The sequence below is a fragment of the Garra rufa genome, chromosome 14, assembly GCF_049309525.1.
Source record: "Garra rufa chromosome 14, GarRuf1.0, whole genome shotgun sequence".
NCBI classification, from domain to species: Eukaryota; Metazoa; Chordata; class Actinopteri; order Cypriniformes; family Cyprinidae; genus Garra; species Garra rufa.
The window spans coordinates 21,824,196-21,839,853 of NC_133374.1; the positions used below are offsets into that span (position 1 = coordinate 21,824,196).

At 33.6% G+C, this 15,658-nt stretch overlaps 1 protein-coding gene across 2 annotated transcripts in view; it reads right to left on the reverse strand.

Annotated features, from left to right (window-relative positions):
* Positions 1–276: 276 nt before the first annotated feature.
* arhgef12a (Rho guanine nucleotide exchange factor (GEF) 12a) overlaps positions 277–15,658 on the reverse strand; it is an 81,112-nt gene continuing 65,730 nt past the window's right edge. For both annotated transcript variants that reach the window (XM_073817660.1, XM_073817659.1), the window contains 13 exons: positions 13,851–13,965; positions 10,406–10,506; positions 9,933–10,010; positions 7,598–7,673; positions 7,347–7,514; positions 7,175–7,262; positions 7,018–7,095; positions 6,811–6,890; positions 6,538–6,723; positions 3,545–3,745; positions 3,210–3,430; positions 1,200–1,275; positions 277–1,086 (listed from right to left, as the gene is read on the reverse strand). In XM_073817660.1, the coding sequence (XP_073673761.1) occupies positions 1,076–1,086; positions 1,200–1,275; positions 3,210–3,430; positions 3,545–3,745; positions 6,538–6,723; positions 6,811–6,890; positions 7,018–7,095; positions 7,175–7,262; positions 7,347–7,514; positions 7,598–7,673; positions 9,933–10,010; positions 10,406–10,506; positions 13,851–13,965 (1,479 nt within the window). In that variant the 3' untranslated portion in view covers positions 277–1,075. The remainder of the gene's footprint in view (positions 1,087–1,199; positions 1,276–3,209; positions 3,431–3,544; positions 3,746–6,537; positions 6,724–6,810; positions 6,891–7,017; positions 7,096–7,174; positions 7,263–7,346; positions 7,515–7,597; positions 7,674–9,932; positions 10,011–10,405; positions 10,507–13,850; positions 13,966–15,658) is intronic.

Sequence of the window (15,658 nt, forward strand, 5' to 3'; positions counted from 1 at the left end):
TTCCGCCACTTGAATGTGTCAGTTGCGTTGCTGTCTATGCAGGGTCAGAAAGCTCTTGGATTTAATCAAAAATATCTTCATTTTTGTTCCGAAGATGAATGAAGGTCTTGTGGGTTTGGAACGACACGAGGGTGAGTAATTAATGACAGAATTAGAGTTATTTTGTTTTCAAACAATATGCTAATGTCATTTTGATTGACAAACTACTGTCAGGAACATTCCAGCACACGTTCTCATTATATATTTTAATAAATGAAGGCAAAATTGATCAGTACAAAGGTTTTGTCATTGCATCTTTATTTCCAGGTTTTGCATCACCTTCAATCTCAATGGCCAATCTTCTCTTTTTGCAGTCATCAAAATGTAGCTGCAGACCAAGAGAGCCTGAGCTCCATCCACTCTTCATCTCAGCAGGAGGGTCTCAGGGGCGAATGAATCAGTCCGGGGCTCTGGAAGGAATGTCAGCTGGCTGGAGTAACTGAGGGAGGCCTTGAGCGAAAACTTCTCTTTATGTACTGCACAGACTTGGGCTTCCACGCGTAAAAATTGTGGGGGAGAAGAGAGTCTGAATTCTGGAGCGCTCGCCCTGTTCAGTCACACTGAAGCCTACAGCGACAGACAGCTTAAGAGTTTCAACAGCCAAAAGCATGCGAGAAACATGGAAAACACTAAAAGGAAAAATAAATACATCTTGGGATTTAAAAAAGAAAACTTAATACATTAGTTTAAAAAAATTCCTTGTTCAACTTATATATTTTCTAAACACACAGCTTTGTACATTTTGGTATAGTTTTCTCCTTTCTCTAGCTAAGGCTGCTGGGAAAGGAGGAGGAGGAGGACTGGGCTGCCCACGTTCATTGGAATGAGGACATGTACTCGGGACAGGTAAGGCTGAGAGGAGACAGTCCGTCTTCCCTAATTGACGAGTGCTGACAGAAGCGAGAGGCCTTGTTAGAGTATTCCCCTCATTTTTTGGATGGAGGTGTTCAGCAGTGAGGAAGACAGGCTTGTGCGGAGCATGTTGCGGATAGAAGCATTGCCCCCATCATCACAGGAGCCGGGAACTTCTGCCACTCTATTTCTTATCTGTGGGAGGAATAAAACAGAGCAGAATGATGGAATAATCCTAAAACAGAAAACTCTGTGTCAGAGGCTGTTTGATTTGAAATGTTTAGCAGGCACAGTGGTGTTCAGGTTACCTCTGCTCTCGTCCGGATCTGCGGCTGACCCAACAGGCCTTTGGCGAAGTAGATTATAATACTTTGTTTCCATCTCCTGAAAAATATAACCAAGTTATTACTCAAATTAATACAGGCTTAAAAGTATAGAAACACTGATAATCGGCCAATAAACAAAAAAGTATCGGTCAACAACAAATAAAAGTATTAAAAGATTAAGATATTATTTCATAAATTTAGATAATTTCCAATTTTTCAAATGGGAATTTAAGAAAAAAAATCTATTTTAAAATATATTTATATTATTTGTTAGGTTTATAAATAATGATGATAATTAAATTGATAATCCTATTATTAATTCATTAACAACAATAAATTAGCAATCATTACTAAATTGTATTAGTAATAAATTAAATTGTGTTAAATTAACATGTAGAAATTATGTATTATTACTATTACGAAATCATTAACAATAATATAATTATTATTGTAATAAATATAATTGATACATATAAATGTGTAAAAGTGATTTTAAAAATTAATTTTATAATATATACACACATTGTCTATATATTACAAAATAACAAAAATAAGTAAAATAATTGAATGAACAAACTTTAATAAATTTATTGAATGTAATAACCATACTAGTAATAAATTAAATTGTATTATCAAATAATCTATAGAAATGATGTATAATTACTATTGTTAAATCATTAACAATAATACAAATATTATTATTAATGTAATAAAAATCATCAATAAATATAAATGTATAAAAGTGATTTTATAATATACACACACACATTTTGTCTATATATTACAAAACTACCAAAATAAATTAAACAAAATAAAATTACTTCTACATATCAGTTATTAAATAAAAAAGATATATATCAGTCATAAAAATCCAGTATAGTGGATAAAAACATGAACATAATTATTATTAAATATGTAGAGAATTTAATGATTGTACTTGTAATAAATGAATAAATTGAATTGTATTATTAAATAATATATAGAAATTATGTATAATTATTATTATTAAATAATCAACAATAATAAATTATTACAAAATCATTAATAAATAAATTATACATTTATTTTAAAAACTGATTTTTACAATACATATACACACATTTTGTTTATATATTACAAAATTACAATAATCAATACTTAATACAATAAATATCTGTATCAGTCACAAAAATCCAGTAAATAAAAACAAATGAACATAATCGTTATTAAATGTATATAATTTAGCAACTGTATTAGTAATACATTTAAGAGAATTATTGAATAATCTATAATTACTATTATTAAATCATTGACAACAATAATAATAATAATTTATACACGTTTTGTTTATATATAACAAAATTACAAAAAAACTGCTACATATTATTAGAAAAAAAAACAATTTGTCGAAGTTATTAAAAAAAATCTGTAGTCATTCAAAAATTAGTATAGTATATTAGTATAAAAATATATAAACATAACCATTATTAAATGTATATAATTAAATAACCGTAATAGAGTAATAATAAATTCGATTGTATTATTAAATAAATAATATATAGAAATTCTGTATAATAACTATTAATATATCATTAACAATAATAAAATGATTATTAAAGTAATAAAGATTATTAATACATAATAAATAAATCTAAATGTATAAAAGTAATTTTAAAAAAGGATTTTATAATATAAACGCACATTTGGTCTATGTATTACAAAAATAAAAAAAATTATTTAAATCTACATATCAGTTATTAGACAAAAATGATCTGAATCAATCATAAATCAAGTATAGTGAATAAAAACACATGAGCTGTTAAAAAAACATTTGGTAAAAAAAATTAACACTAAAAAACTAGTCTAATGACCCAGTCTTTAGGAACTTAAGTGCCTCAAAAAAAGTCATCAAGATTACATTTTATATAGCCAACAAAACATTTATACGTATATTGTGAATATTTAAAATATTGTGGAGCCCTAAAATTCAAAAAGCGATGAGAGCGGACAGACCTTGAGGTGGTTGAGGTTGGCTTGCAGGCAGCGCAGATGTGAGAGGACCTGTCTGCTGAGGCGAGACGTGCTGCCTGAGGAGGGCGAGGAGAACTTCAGACTGATGCCCGAGTCGGCAGCACAGCTGTGGGCCAAACTTGACTCCTTTCTCCGGACCTGAATATCATCATCTGTACTGCTCTCGCCTGGGCCACCGTAGCCCTCCAGAACCAGGTAAGCTGCTGCAAAGCACAACTAAAGTCAGCTGGGATGTGTACTATCCACCATGCCACATCTCAACACCATTTTCTCCAGTATTACTTCAAGTCAATAATGTTTCTGGGTCAAACACTCACCGTAGTCCTCTGGGCACTCGTAGAAGCCCGTATCTCCAGAGGTGTAATCCTGAGCTCGACTAGGGGTGCGAGTTGAGCTGTGCTCCACCGGTGTGCGTAGAGAGGTGGTCCTGAGAAGACGACTGCCGGCCGATCGGCACAATCGCTCGCCCTCATCCTGAGCCATCAGCTGAGTCACCAGCACCTGCTTCAGCGCTGCCACTGAAAAAGACAATTGTGTGTACAGAGATCTTATTAAATGATACACTGCCTCAAAACAACCGGAAATGAAGACGCTGATAACACAACGTGCAGGACAAGTGTGATATTGAGACCCTATTTTTTTTGTCCATACAATGGAAGTCAATGGGAATCAAAACTGTTTACCAACATTTTGAGGTGGACTATCCCTTTAAAAAATTAAAGAGATTTGTATGCCTTAATATAACATAAATGATGTCTCTTACTGAAAATATAGTAGAAAACCAATGAAAGATACACAATTTATACATGTTTTGGACTATGGGGGGTGCTATTATTTCGATGATGTAAAATGGTTGCACTCTGTAAGCTATTGGCGCTACCCGTTGCTATTTTTACCGTAAAACAACTCGGAAAATAGAATACTGATATGATGCCCAAAGCTACTGAAAGAGCTTACAAGTGGCAATGGATATAAGAAAAGGCTTAAACCAAAAAGGCATGCCATCGATTTTTTTACCACAAGGAGTCTAAATGCCCCTGAAAATCGAGATAAATCCACACTGAGAAACTCCTTCGGTGGCTGTGGCATCAAGACAAGCGTCGGCATGTTTACATCCTGCCAGGATGGCATCTAGCATTTCTTGTCTCTGCCGTTGGTAAGCTCTTTCAGTCGCTGTTCTACTAAAAGCCTCAAAAGAATCAGGGCTAAAGTGGAGAGAACAAAAACGCGGGTCTTTAGGAAGTTTTATTCATCCACAGACCTTTTCTCCTCTTCAGTAGGAAAGCAGTGAAGACTTATATAACTTCTTTTGTTTTGATCTTGCAGAACAATGAGGCATCGTATCAGTATTTTATTTTCCGATTTGAGTGGCAGTAAAAATAGCAACATGTAGCACCAGTAGCTCACTGAGATCAACCATTTGACTTCATCGAAATAATGGCATTCCCCATAGTCCAAGATATGTATAAAATTATGTGTATTTTTTAGATGACAAATCTTTCATGGGTTTTCTACTACCAATTTCAGTAAGAGACATCATTTACATTATATTAAGCCATACAAGTCTTAAAGGAACACTCCACTTTTTTTGGAAATAGGCTCATTCTCCCGAGTTAATAAATTGAGTTTTACCATTTTGAAATCCATTCAACTGTTCTCCTGTTCTGGCGATATCACTTTTAGCATAGCTTTGCATAGATCATTGAATCCTATTAGACCAGTAGCATCGCGTTCAAAAATGACCAACGAGTTTCGATATTTGTCCTATTTAAAACTTGACTCTTCTGTAGTTACATCGTGTACTAAGACCGGTGGAAATGCAAAGCTGCGAGTTTCTAGGCTGATAAGATTAGGAACTACACTTCCATTCCGGCGTAAAGTCAAGGAAGTTTGCTGCCGTAATATGGCCGAAGCAGGCGGAGTATTATCAGAAATGAGTTCCCAGCTAGTTTAGCATTTGCACATGTGCTGCGTGGTATTACTGCTCCTGCTTCAGCCTTATTATGGCAGCAAACTTCCTTGACTATTACGCCGGAATGAAAGTGTAGTTCCTAATCTTATCAGCCTAGAAAATCACAGCTTTACATTTTCCGCCGGTCTTAGTACACGATATAACTACAGAAGAGTCAAGTTTTAAATACAACAAATATGGAAACTCGTTGGACATTTTTGAATGCGATGTTATTGGTCTAATAGGATTCAATGATCTATGCTAAGCTATGCTAAAAGTGATATCGCCAGAACAGGAGAACAGCTGAATGGATTTCAAAACGGTAAAAATCAACTTATTAACTCGGGGGGAGTTGGAGAATGAGCCTATTTCCAAAAAAAGTGGAGTGTTCCTTTAACACCCGGAGTTCCCTTTACCAAAAAAGAAATGTGGACCTATTTATGGATTTATTGAAACACATTAGAGCATAAAATATACCACATTGGGCTATCAGGGACGTAAAAGAATCATTTAGTGTGTGTGTTGTTTTTTTTAATCGGTTCACGGAAACAAACTGTTCAAAGGAACTGGTTTGTAGAGTCAGATTTCCCATTACTAAAACAAACTGCTATCCAACATGATGTTTAAATACCAAAAGACTAGGGATGTAACAATATCAAAATTTCTGAGCTGCGGAAAACACCGGATCACAATCTGATCGCCTGAATGACGTGCGCACTTCATTTTGATAAAGAGATCAAGCCATTTTGTGCTTTAAGTTTTGGTTTGTTTGACAGATAACTGTGCCAAAGCATAATGGACCAAAACACTTTTTGCCTAGAAGATCCATTTCATTTCATATCGTCATATAACATTGAGACATTATTTTGCTATCACGATACCACGATATTGATAATACCATTACATCCCTACTAAAGACCCATGCTGACCTCGTACAAAAAGCTTCAAATTAAAAAAAAAAAAAAGATGATCCGCAAGTTCACATATTTGTTGCTTTCAGCAGAAGTGACTCCCACTGGGAAGCGAAAGTACCCGAGATCTTAAAAAAGTCTTCTATTGTTAGATACTAAACTAATTAAAAGACAATTGGAAAATAAATAACTCTTTCCTGGAGTTTCTATAATCAATAGAGGCTGAATTGTCAGTTTCTTAAGTTGGCAGCAGAGGACAATGCTGAGGACAAGCCAAAACAAACAGCCACAGTAGCCTTAAATCACAGAATCTGGCATTGCTAGGACGTCTGGTAAGCGCAATTTGTTATGTAAATGATTTCACATTTATCATTTCAAGTCGTCAAAAACAAAACATGATATGAAAGCGATGCGTTCACAAGGTAATGCAGTTCAAATGCAGTCTTACAGGTTTTAAGAGCCTCGTCTGCTTTAGACGAACAGGACAGAGAATCTGCGTCCCTGCCGTTTAAGAGTTCCGAGTCCAGATACGAGGCATCCCTGCCAGCTCTCGGGACCTGGTCTTCTTCCCCAGGGTTGGAGTCGGGGACACAATCCCGCAAGGCTGCCGTGGGCGAAAACTCGCTGTCTTTCTCTGAGAACAGATGATGAAGGCTTGAGCTGAGTAAGGTGGCAATCAACACTTTTACAATCAGAGGAGCGTTTGTACATGCACAGCTACCTGCGGACTGGATGCTTCCTGTGGAGATCCGTTCAGAGCCTTTGCTGAACTTGCTTAGCTCGACGCTGTCTCTGTCAACGCTAGAACACAATTGAACAGTTATGTAAGGTACAGGGCTTTATCATACTTTCCAAATACTTTTATGCATAGATTGTATTGTTACTATCGTCTTGGATCAAGATTATGAAAATTTAGAGAGGAACTCACTCGTGCTGAGGCAAAGGAATGACGCTGTGGGGTTTGCCGTTCATAACCTCTGCCCTCTGAGCAATCTGCCGTTGCCACCTGATATAAAAGACAATTAACGCTGTTTAATAAACAAGAGAGTAGAAACATGAGAAGGAAAGAAGTGGCGAAAACTTACATTCTCTGCTCGGACACTGTTTGGGCCATCAACTCATAAATCTGAGCTCCGTTTTTGGACATGGAGATCACAAAGAACGATCTGTTATCTGTTTGGGGAAATAAAGGAACCCTATAAGGATTATATGCGGGGAGAGTATGTATGTTTGACAAATGAAAAGTCAGAGGTTCACCTGTCGCCACTGAGCGCACCAGCACAGTGCCGAGTTTGATGATGGGACTGAATATGTGTTTTGTGTCAGCTGTTCCTGCGAGGTTCTTGCTGTGACACCTGAGAATAAAACGCTCGTCCTGCTTCTGCAGCAACACCAGAATGTCTTCCAGGAGTAAAGTATACAGCTCTGATGCAAAAACAGACAGCAGTGTTATTATATTACACAATCAAAAAAGCAAGCTTTTAGGAAGTTTGAGAGCAGTGGCTTACCAATAGTTTTGTCTTTGTTAATCTTCCAGGACAGAGGGCCCTCATGAACCATCTTTCTTTTAGTGAGATCCAAGTTCTGTGGGAGAGAAAAAAAAAAAAATATTGCGCAACATGCGTCACTAAAATTGTAGAAAAAACTAGTAGTAGTTAGCTTTCAGAACAAAAATTTAAAGATTATGTACTCACCCCCTTGTCATCCAAGATGTTCATGTCTTTCTTTCTTCAGTCGTAAAAAGAAATTGTTTTTTTGAGGAAAACATTTCAGAATTTCCATATAATGGACTTCTATGGTGCCCCCAAACTTCCAAAAAGCTGTTTAAATGCAGCTTCAAAGGGCTCTGAATGATCCCAGCAGAGGAAGAAGGGTCTTATCTAGCAAAACGATCGGTTATTTTCTAAAAACATTTACAATTTATATACTTTTTATTCTCTACACAGAGTACACAGAGCTAGACAAGACGAGCATTTGAGGTTAAAAAGTATATACATTGTAATTTTTTTTTTAGAAAATAACCAATCGTTTTGCTAGATAAGACCCTTGTTTCCTCAGCTGTGATGGTTTAGAGCCATTTTAAGCTGCATTTTGGAAGTTCAAACTTGAGGGTACCATAGAAGTCCACTTTATGGAGAGAAATCCTGAAATGTTTTCCTCAAAAAACATTTCCTTACAACTGAAGAAAGAAAGACATGAACATGAATGACAAGAGGGTGAGTACATTATCTGTAATTTTTTGTTCTGAAAGTGAACTACTCCTTTAATTTTAATGGTAAGAAATGTGTAGTTTATTCCAAGTGCGCTGTCTCTTTTATCTGGGGCATGAACAAATGAATCACGAATGCATCACTCTTTTGAGTCGATTCTGTTCAAGGCCTTGAACAAGCCTACAAAATGGTCTGAATTGGTTTGGGAATCACAAATTGCAAATCACTTTGAATGATTTGTTAAGTTCCCTGCATCAATCGTCTGAAGCATGAATCTCATTTGTACTGTACCGAACACAGAGAACATAAAGATCTACAATCAATTGAAGCAAAATCTGCAAATTCCACTGTTGGCCTGCGATGAGGATCTGTATTATTTGCTGCCACAGGTATGCATTCGATTTCATTTAAGTAATATTGTAGTAGTAGTAAACTAGATTGACTGTCACGTGAAATGTGTAAAGTGAATGAAAAGTTTCGATTGTGGCATTTCATATGTAGTAGATTTGCTTTATTACAATTAGATTTATTGCGTGGTCTTCAGCATTAAGCATTATAACCAATCGCATATGTTTCTGTTGAGCTTATGAACATCCAATCAGAAGCGTTCACAGCGAACTTCGGAGTTGGTCAGTGTGCGCGCTCATTGACTGAAGTCTGATAAATATGCATTCGCAAATTCTCTAATTAGCATAACAAACTGCCACTGCAGCTTCAACCTTTAATGAGTTATATGATTTAAGGTAAATATAATATTTCCCTAAAGTAAGAAATGAAGAAATGACCCTGTGGAAATCAGTTAATTTCTGATCCTAATAAAGATTATTCATTGGATACTTTTTTACTATTACTCAAGTAACTATTATGATTGTTACTCTAACTTGAGTAATTATTTATATAAGTACTTGTACTTTTACTTGAGTACAGTTTTTGGCTACTCTACCCACCTCTGACTAGATTCACATTTTCAGAGAGGGTAATAAATGTCCCCCATCTAGATTACATACTGCTGAGTGAATGCCACATATGAGCATTAAAGGGTAAATTTAGACACTTTTTTTAAATGTTTTGCTAGATAAGACACTTATTCCCTGACTGAGATCATGTAGAGACCTTTGAAGCTGCACTGAAAGTGCAATCTGGACATTCAACCTGTTGATCCCCATTGAAGTCAATGGAGAAAAAAAATCCTGGATTTTTTTTTTTTTTAAAGCTTAATTTCTTTTCAACTGAAGAAAGACAGACATGAACATCTTGAAACATGTGGGTGAGTAAATTATCAGGACATTTTAATTCTGGAGTGAACTAATCCTTTAATAAAACTATTTCAGTCATGTCATGAATAATGAAAACCTCTAATTTGATGGTTTGACTAATTTTAAATGTAATTTCAAACCATATATAGACTGGTTTTGCACATCAATTTTTGTTTTCCCCAAGCTACCAAAACTAAAAGGATGCCAAGAAAATCATAATATTTTGTCTGTCTGAATAAATACACAACTTAGACACAAACATGACTGACGTTGATCCGCATGACAGAAAAAACTGGTGGTAAAACCTGCTATTTTCTGCTCCTCAAATACGGCTCTCCAGGACAAATCCTAGACAAATCTGTATGATTAGCACTAACCTTGAACTCCGAGATCATGGGGTTCTCGCTCTGCTTGAGGGAAGAGAGGTCCAGCCGTCTCTGGTAGTCCTCCAGTCTCTGTGGGACGCAAACAAAATACATATTTATGCAGAAAACTCCATTAACATTGGCTGACCTCTTATGATTTTAGCCACCAAAAAAACCTTCAAAGCTGCAATCCTTTAAGAAATACACTGTAGATGCTGGAAGGTTAGACTTCTAATGAATTGTCTTGTCAATGATCTCCAGCAGTTTACAGAAGGTTGGATCATCCTGTTTCTACTCCAAGAGCAGTTTCAGGGCTGATGTAAGAGGACCTGGAAGCTTTCAACCTTCAGATGAGTACTGACAATCATTAAGTTTTGGTTTTCCAGTCTTTCCTTTAAGCTGACCCGAGGCTATAAAGTCTGCCTGCCTTGGGCTGTCTGCCAAAGCGAGAGAGAGTGGCAGCTCGATCGAGTTGCACTGCTTACCTGTTTATTCTCGGACTCCTTCACGGACTGGTTGACGTGGCTGAGAATGTGTCGACAGCATTCGGCCGCTCGTCTCACTTTGTCTTTCTCCTCTGACTCATCTGTGGGTAAAGAAGATACATGATGTACATTCACACCCGTTTCAAGAAGAGACTAATCAAGTCTTTAAGAACATCCCGGCCAGCCAAGTGCCCTCTATTTCCTCTAGTGCCCACCAGTGAGACTACTGCCAAGTGCAGATGAATATGAGGAGAATCACCTCCTCCTTAATCGCTAGTTATACTTTACATTTATTGCTTTCCTCTGACAATGCCAAGAGAGCCGCAATTTAACACGTCTGGCCAATAATGCGAGAGACGCTTTGAAAGTGTTTGGTTCCCTCTTCAGAACATTTTAGAATAATAATGGGGAATTAAGAGCTGGCATAGCTCTAATTTACTAATGGTTGGTGTCCAGCCAGCAAACGCTTTTTGAATATCTAACAAAATAAAGGTAAGAGTCACACTTCTTATTTGTCAAACATTTAAACTCCTACATATACTTCAAGAAATAATAAAAAAAAACATGTTAATATATCTATATTGTAATTTATCACTGATGGCAAAGCTGAAAAAAGTTAAACAGAAATATAGAAAGACGAATAATAATGACAAAAGCACATAAAATTACTAAAACTAAATTCAAAATGCTTACACAAACTACAAAATAAAACCTAATTCAAAATATTAATAAATACTATAATAGTATAAAATGTCGTACAATAAGAAATAAAAACCACAACTGCATTTACATTTGTATAGAAAAACTAATAATACTGACAAAAGCACATAAAATGACTAAAACTAAATTCAAAATGCATACACAAAACACAAAATATAACCTTATTGAAAATAGTAATAAATACTATAATAGTATAAAATGTTTTATAAAATGACAACATGTACAATAAGAAATAAAAACCACAACTGCATTTACATTTGTAAAAAAATAAAATGAATAATAATAATAATAATAATCGTTCAATCAATCAATCACTGCTTCCTGTAAATATACAGTAATATATATTAGTATGGGTTATGCATGTTAATAAAAAAAATAAAATTGTATATATATATATTAGTGGTGGGCCGTTCTCGGCGTTAACGTGAGGCTCTTATCGGGCGATAAAAAAAATATCGCCGTTAATCTTTTCTCAAAGTGGGGTTGGGAGCTGGGTCTATACTACGCAAGCTATGATGACTTTCACCTTGATATTTTAGCACTGTAGGGGGCGAGAACGAGTCTTCGAACCTGTGTGTATGCCTACTGTGTATGCCTAAATTACCACATCAAATAAGATGTGCTAACATGGATGCAGCTATGAAGCCGCCGGGTTTGCTTCAGGGCAGGGGCGTTGCTAGACCCTTTTTACTGGGGCACGTGCCCCAGTGAAAATCTGCTGTGCCCAAGTAAAATCTCAAATTTGAGTTATAATATACTTTGATAATCCCGAAATAAAGGCATTAAACTATATGCAACAACTGAATTGACGCTTCTAAAAGCAACGCAGTTTAACTGAAAGACTATGCACGCAGATATCCATGCCCGTACGCGTCTGTGTTTTTAACTGCAACGCGCACGTCGCGCAGCCTTTTACGCAGAAGTACATGCAGTGTAGGAATAGTTGGTCACACAAGTTTGTATAGTTGCTTGTGTTGTAAATGCAATTGTCAAGCAGTTTGTGATGCATTTTTTGGCCACCTGGCTTGAGAAAACCCGATCTCAAAGACTTACTTTTAGTCATTATTTGGGTAGCACACATATTCTGAATGCCTTTATCAGAATTCAAATTAGCCATTTTAATCTAGATTAATTCCAAGATTACAGTGAGATTAATCTAGATTTAAAAAAAAAAAATCTATGCCCACCACTAATATATATATATATATATATATAAAAGAGAGATTTGTTTATTTGTAAATATATTTACATTTTTTTTTAATTCATTTATTTTAAATTGTAATTTATTACTGATGGAAAAGCTGAAAAAAAGTTTAAAAGAACTATAGAAAAAAAAATATAAAACTGACAAAAGCACATACAATTATTAAAACTAAATTAAAAATGTATACTGAAAATATAAAATAAAACCTAATATAGTTTTGTTTTAAAAATATACAATAATATATATTTGTATTAATATGTAATGTTAATAAATATGTATTTATATATATAAAAAGATTCGTTTATTTTGACATTTTCCATTTGTTTTCAATAATGTTAATAATAATATTTTAAATTTTAATTGATCACTGATGGCAAAGCTGGAAAAGGTAAAAAATATAGAAAAAATAAGGAAAATGAAAAAAGAACATACAATTACTAAAACAAAATAAAAAAATGTACACTGAAAATATAAAATACAAATATAAAATAATTTAAAAGGATGTGATTTGATGTAAAATAAAAATACCTTACAAAATGATAAAAAAACTAATTTAAATATAGTTTTGTTAGAAAAAAATTAAATATTTAATAATTAATTTATTTTGAAATATTATTTTTCTTTGTTAATATATTTTAAATTGTAATTTATCACTGTGATGGCAAAGCTATAAAAAATAATCAGAGATACAGAAAAACTAATAAAAAAAATGACAAAAGCACATAAAATGACTAAAACAAAATTTTAAATGTATACAGAAAATATTAAATAAAAAATAATTTAAAATGTTAATACATTTTAAAATAGTACAATATCTTACAAAGAGATTATCTAAGATATATCTAACAACCTGCATATAGTATACCTGCATATAAATATCTGCTTTCTTTCTGCAAATATACAGTAATATATATTTTTATGTGTATGATAATAAATACTTTGTTGTATTTATACACAAACATTCTATAATATTCAATTTAAAATAGTTATTTTTTTTACTTTTATATATTTCAAATGATAATTAATCACTGTGATGCAAAGCTGAATTTTCAGCATCATTGCTTCAGTTTTCAGTGTCACGTGATCCTTCAGAAATCATTCTAATACGCTAATTTGCATTCAATAACGAAAGTGACTTCCTTAAAATTTTCAGGACTAACAACTGAATTTTTAATGAGTTTGGTTGTTCCAGTCGACAAATAGCATCACTGACATACCTATGGCATGAGGTGAGAGTGTCACAAATCATTTTTTGCTGTCAATCAGCAAAGCTATGACTGACAACCCCTTTCAGGTTGCAAAAAAGTGACAGAACAGATGTTTTCTCTCGTTCTCCAACTGTTTTAAGTGCACAAGAGAACAGGAGTCACACCTGTTAGTAAACCTGGAGGTCAATCCTAAACTTGCCATTTTGTTTTAAAACATTTTCGTGGTGAATTTGTTTTAAATATTGTGTGGAATAAGCATTCGCTTAACTTTAATGTAAATCAAACAGACTGGATGAATGCAGGAGGAGTATACCTGTGTACTTGACAATGTTGTCCATCAGTAAGGGGTACTTGGTGAACCTCTGCATCTCTGCAGGGATGATGTCCTTTAGCTGTAATCGTCGACACAGGCGATTGCTTTCAGCCTCCTGCAAATGGTGCAGAAACAATCAAACAATAAATTGAGGACAACAGTACATGCAAATCCACAACAAAAGCCTCCTTAATCTTTTGCATATTTCCTTGTTATCAAGAGTCTCCAACATCATGAATAATACACTTCAGTGTGGATTTTACCCTTCACTCAAGTGAGAAAGTAATCCTCTGCAAGTCACAATATTGTGATCCGTCAGCAAGGTAACTGGAATCACTAACGTCTTGGTAAACAGCCACGAAAATATCTCTGAAATGTGTAAATATACTGTCACCTCACTCACAAACTCTTCATGTCATCAATCAGAGAGATAGTTTAATCAAAAATTCATATACTGTCATTAATTATTCACTCTCATTTTGTTTTAAACCTTTATGACTTTCGTTTCCATAGATGACAAACGGAGATGTGTGACCCTGGACCACAAAACCAGTCTTGAGTAGCACGGGTATATTTGTAGCAATAACCAAAAATACATTTGTATGGGTCAAAATGATTGATTTTTCTTTTATGTCAAAATCATTAAGATATTAATATATATGTTCAATTAAGATATTTTGTAAATTTCCCACTAAAAATATATCAAAATTTAATTTTTGATTAGCAATGAGCATTGCTAAGAACTTCATTTGGACAACTTTAAAGGTGATTTTCTTAATATTTTGATATTTTTGCACTCAGATTTAATTCAGATTTCAGATTTTCAAATAGTTGTATCTCAGACAACTATTGTCCTATCCTAACAAACCATACATCAATGGAAAGCTTATTTATTCAGATCTTAATTTAAAAAAAATGACCATTATGAACGCTTTTGTGGTAAAGGGTCACATATTAGGAAGATGTTCATGCTTCTCTTTTCCATACCAGTGTTGTTGCGGTAAGTAAAACTATTCAAACAAATTTTGTTAATTAAAATAAAGTGGAAATAAAACAAACTATAAATGACATTTGAAAAATGAAATTCGAAATGATGCCTTGGAAACTAATTGAAATAAGTTTAACCTGAAGTACTAAAATTAATGAAAGTAACACTGAAATAGAAATATAGAAAAAAAATGTCAAAAGCACATAAAATCACTAAAACTAAATTTAAAATGAAAACTGAAAATATAAAATAACACCTACTTTAAAATAAAGAATACAAAACAGTATATTTAACTAATAAAAACAGTATATATTTAAAATACTAAAAAAAGCAATGTTCCATACAATTAAAGTGAATGTTTTTTTTTCCAAATCCCTTTTGATTTTTTCCAAGTTCCATTTTTTTGCATTTTAATTTTTCTAGACTCTGTTTTAATTGTTAAATGAAAAAATACTAATCAAAAAGCATGTCTAATTATTTAAACATCATGAAACTTACACAATTTAATATCAATTTATTAAAAAGTTTAACATTAAATACATAACTTCAGTTATATTTTTAAGGCCCTATGAAATAGGTTTTATTTATTCTCAAATTTAGTTATTTTTACCAAATTATGTGTTTTCTATAACTTTTCTAGATTCTATTTTAAGTTTAGTTAAATTCTAATAATTCTCAAAAGCATCTCTAATTAATTGATTTAAAAAAATATTTAGAATTATTTTATTTATTTTCAGAAATACCGTCATGCATTTACATATTTCTTGTAAATAATTTTTCAATTAAAAAATAATGTTTTAATGATAATTTTCTGTCACAG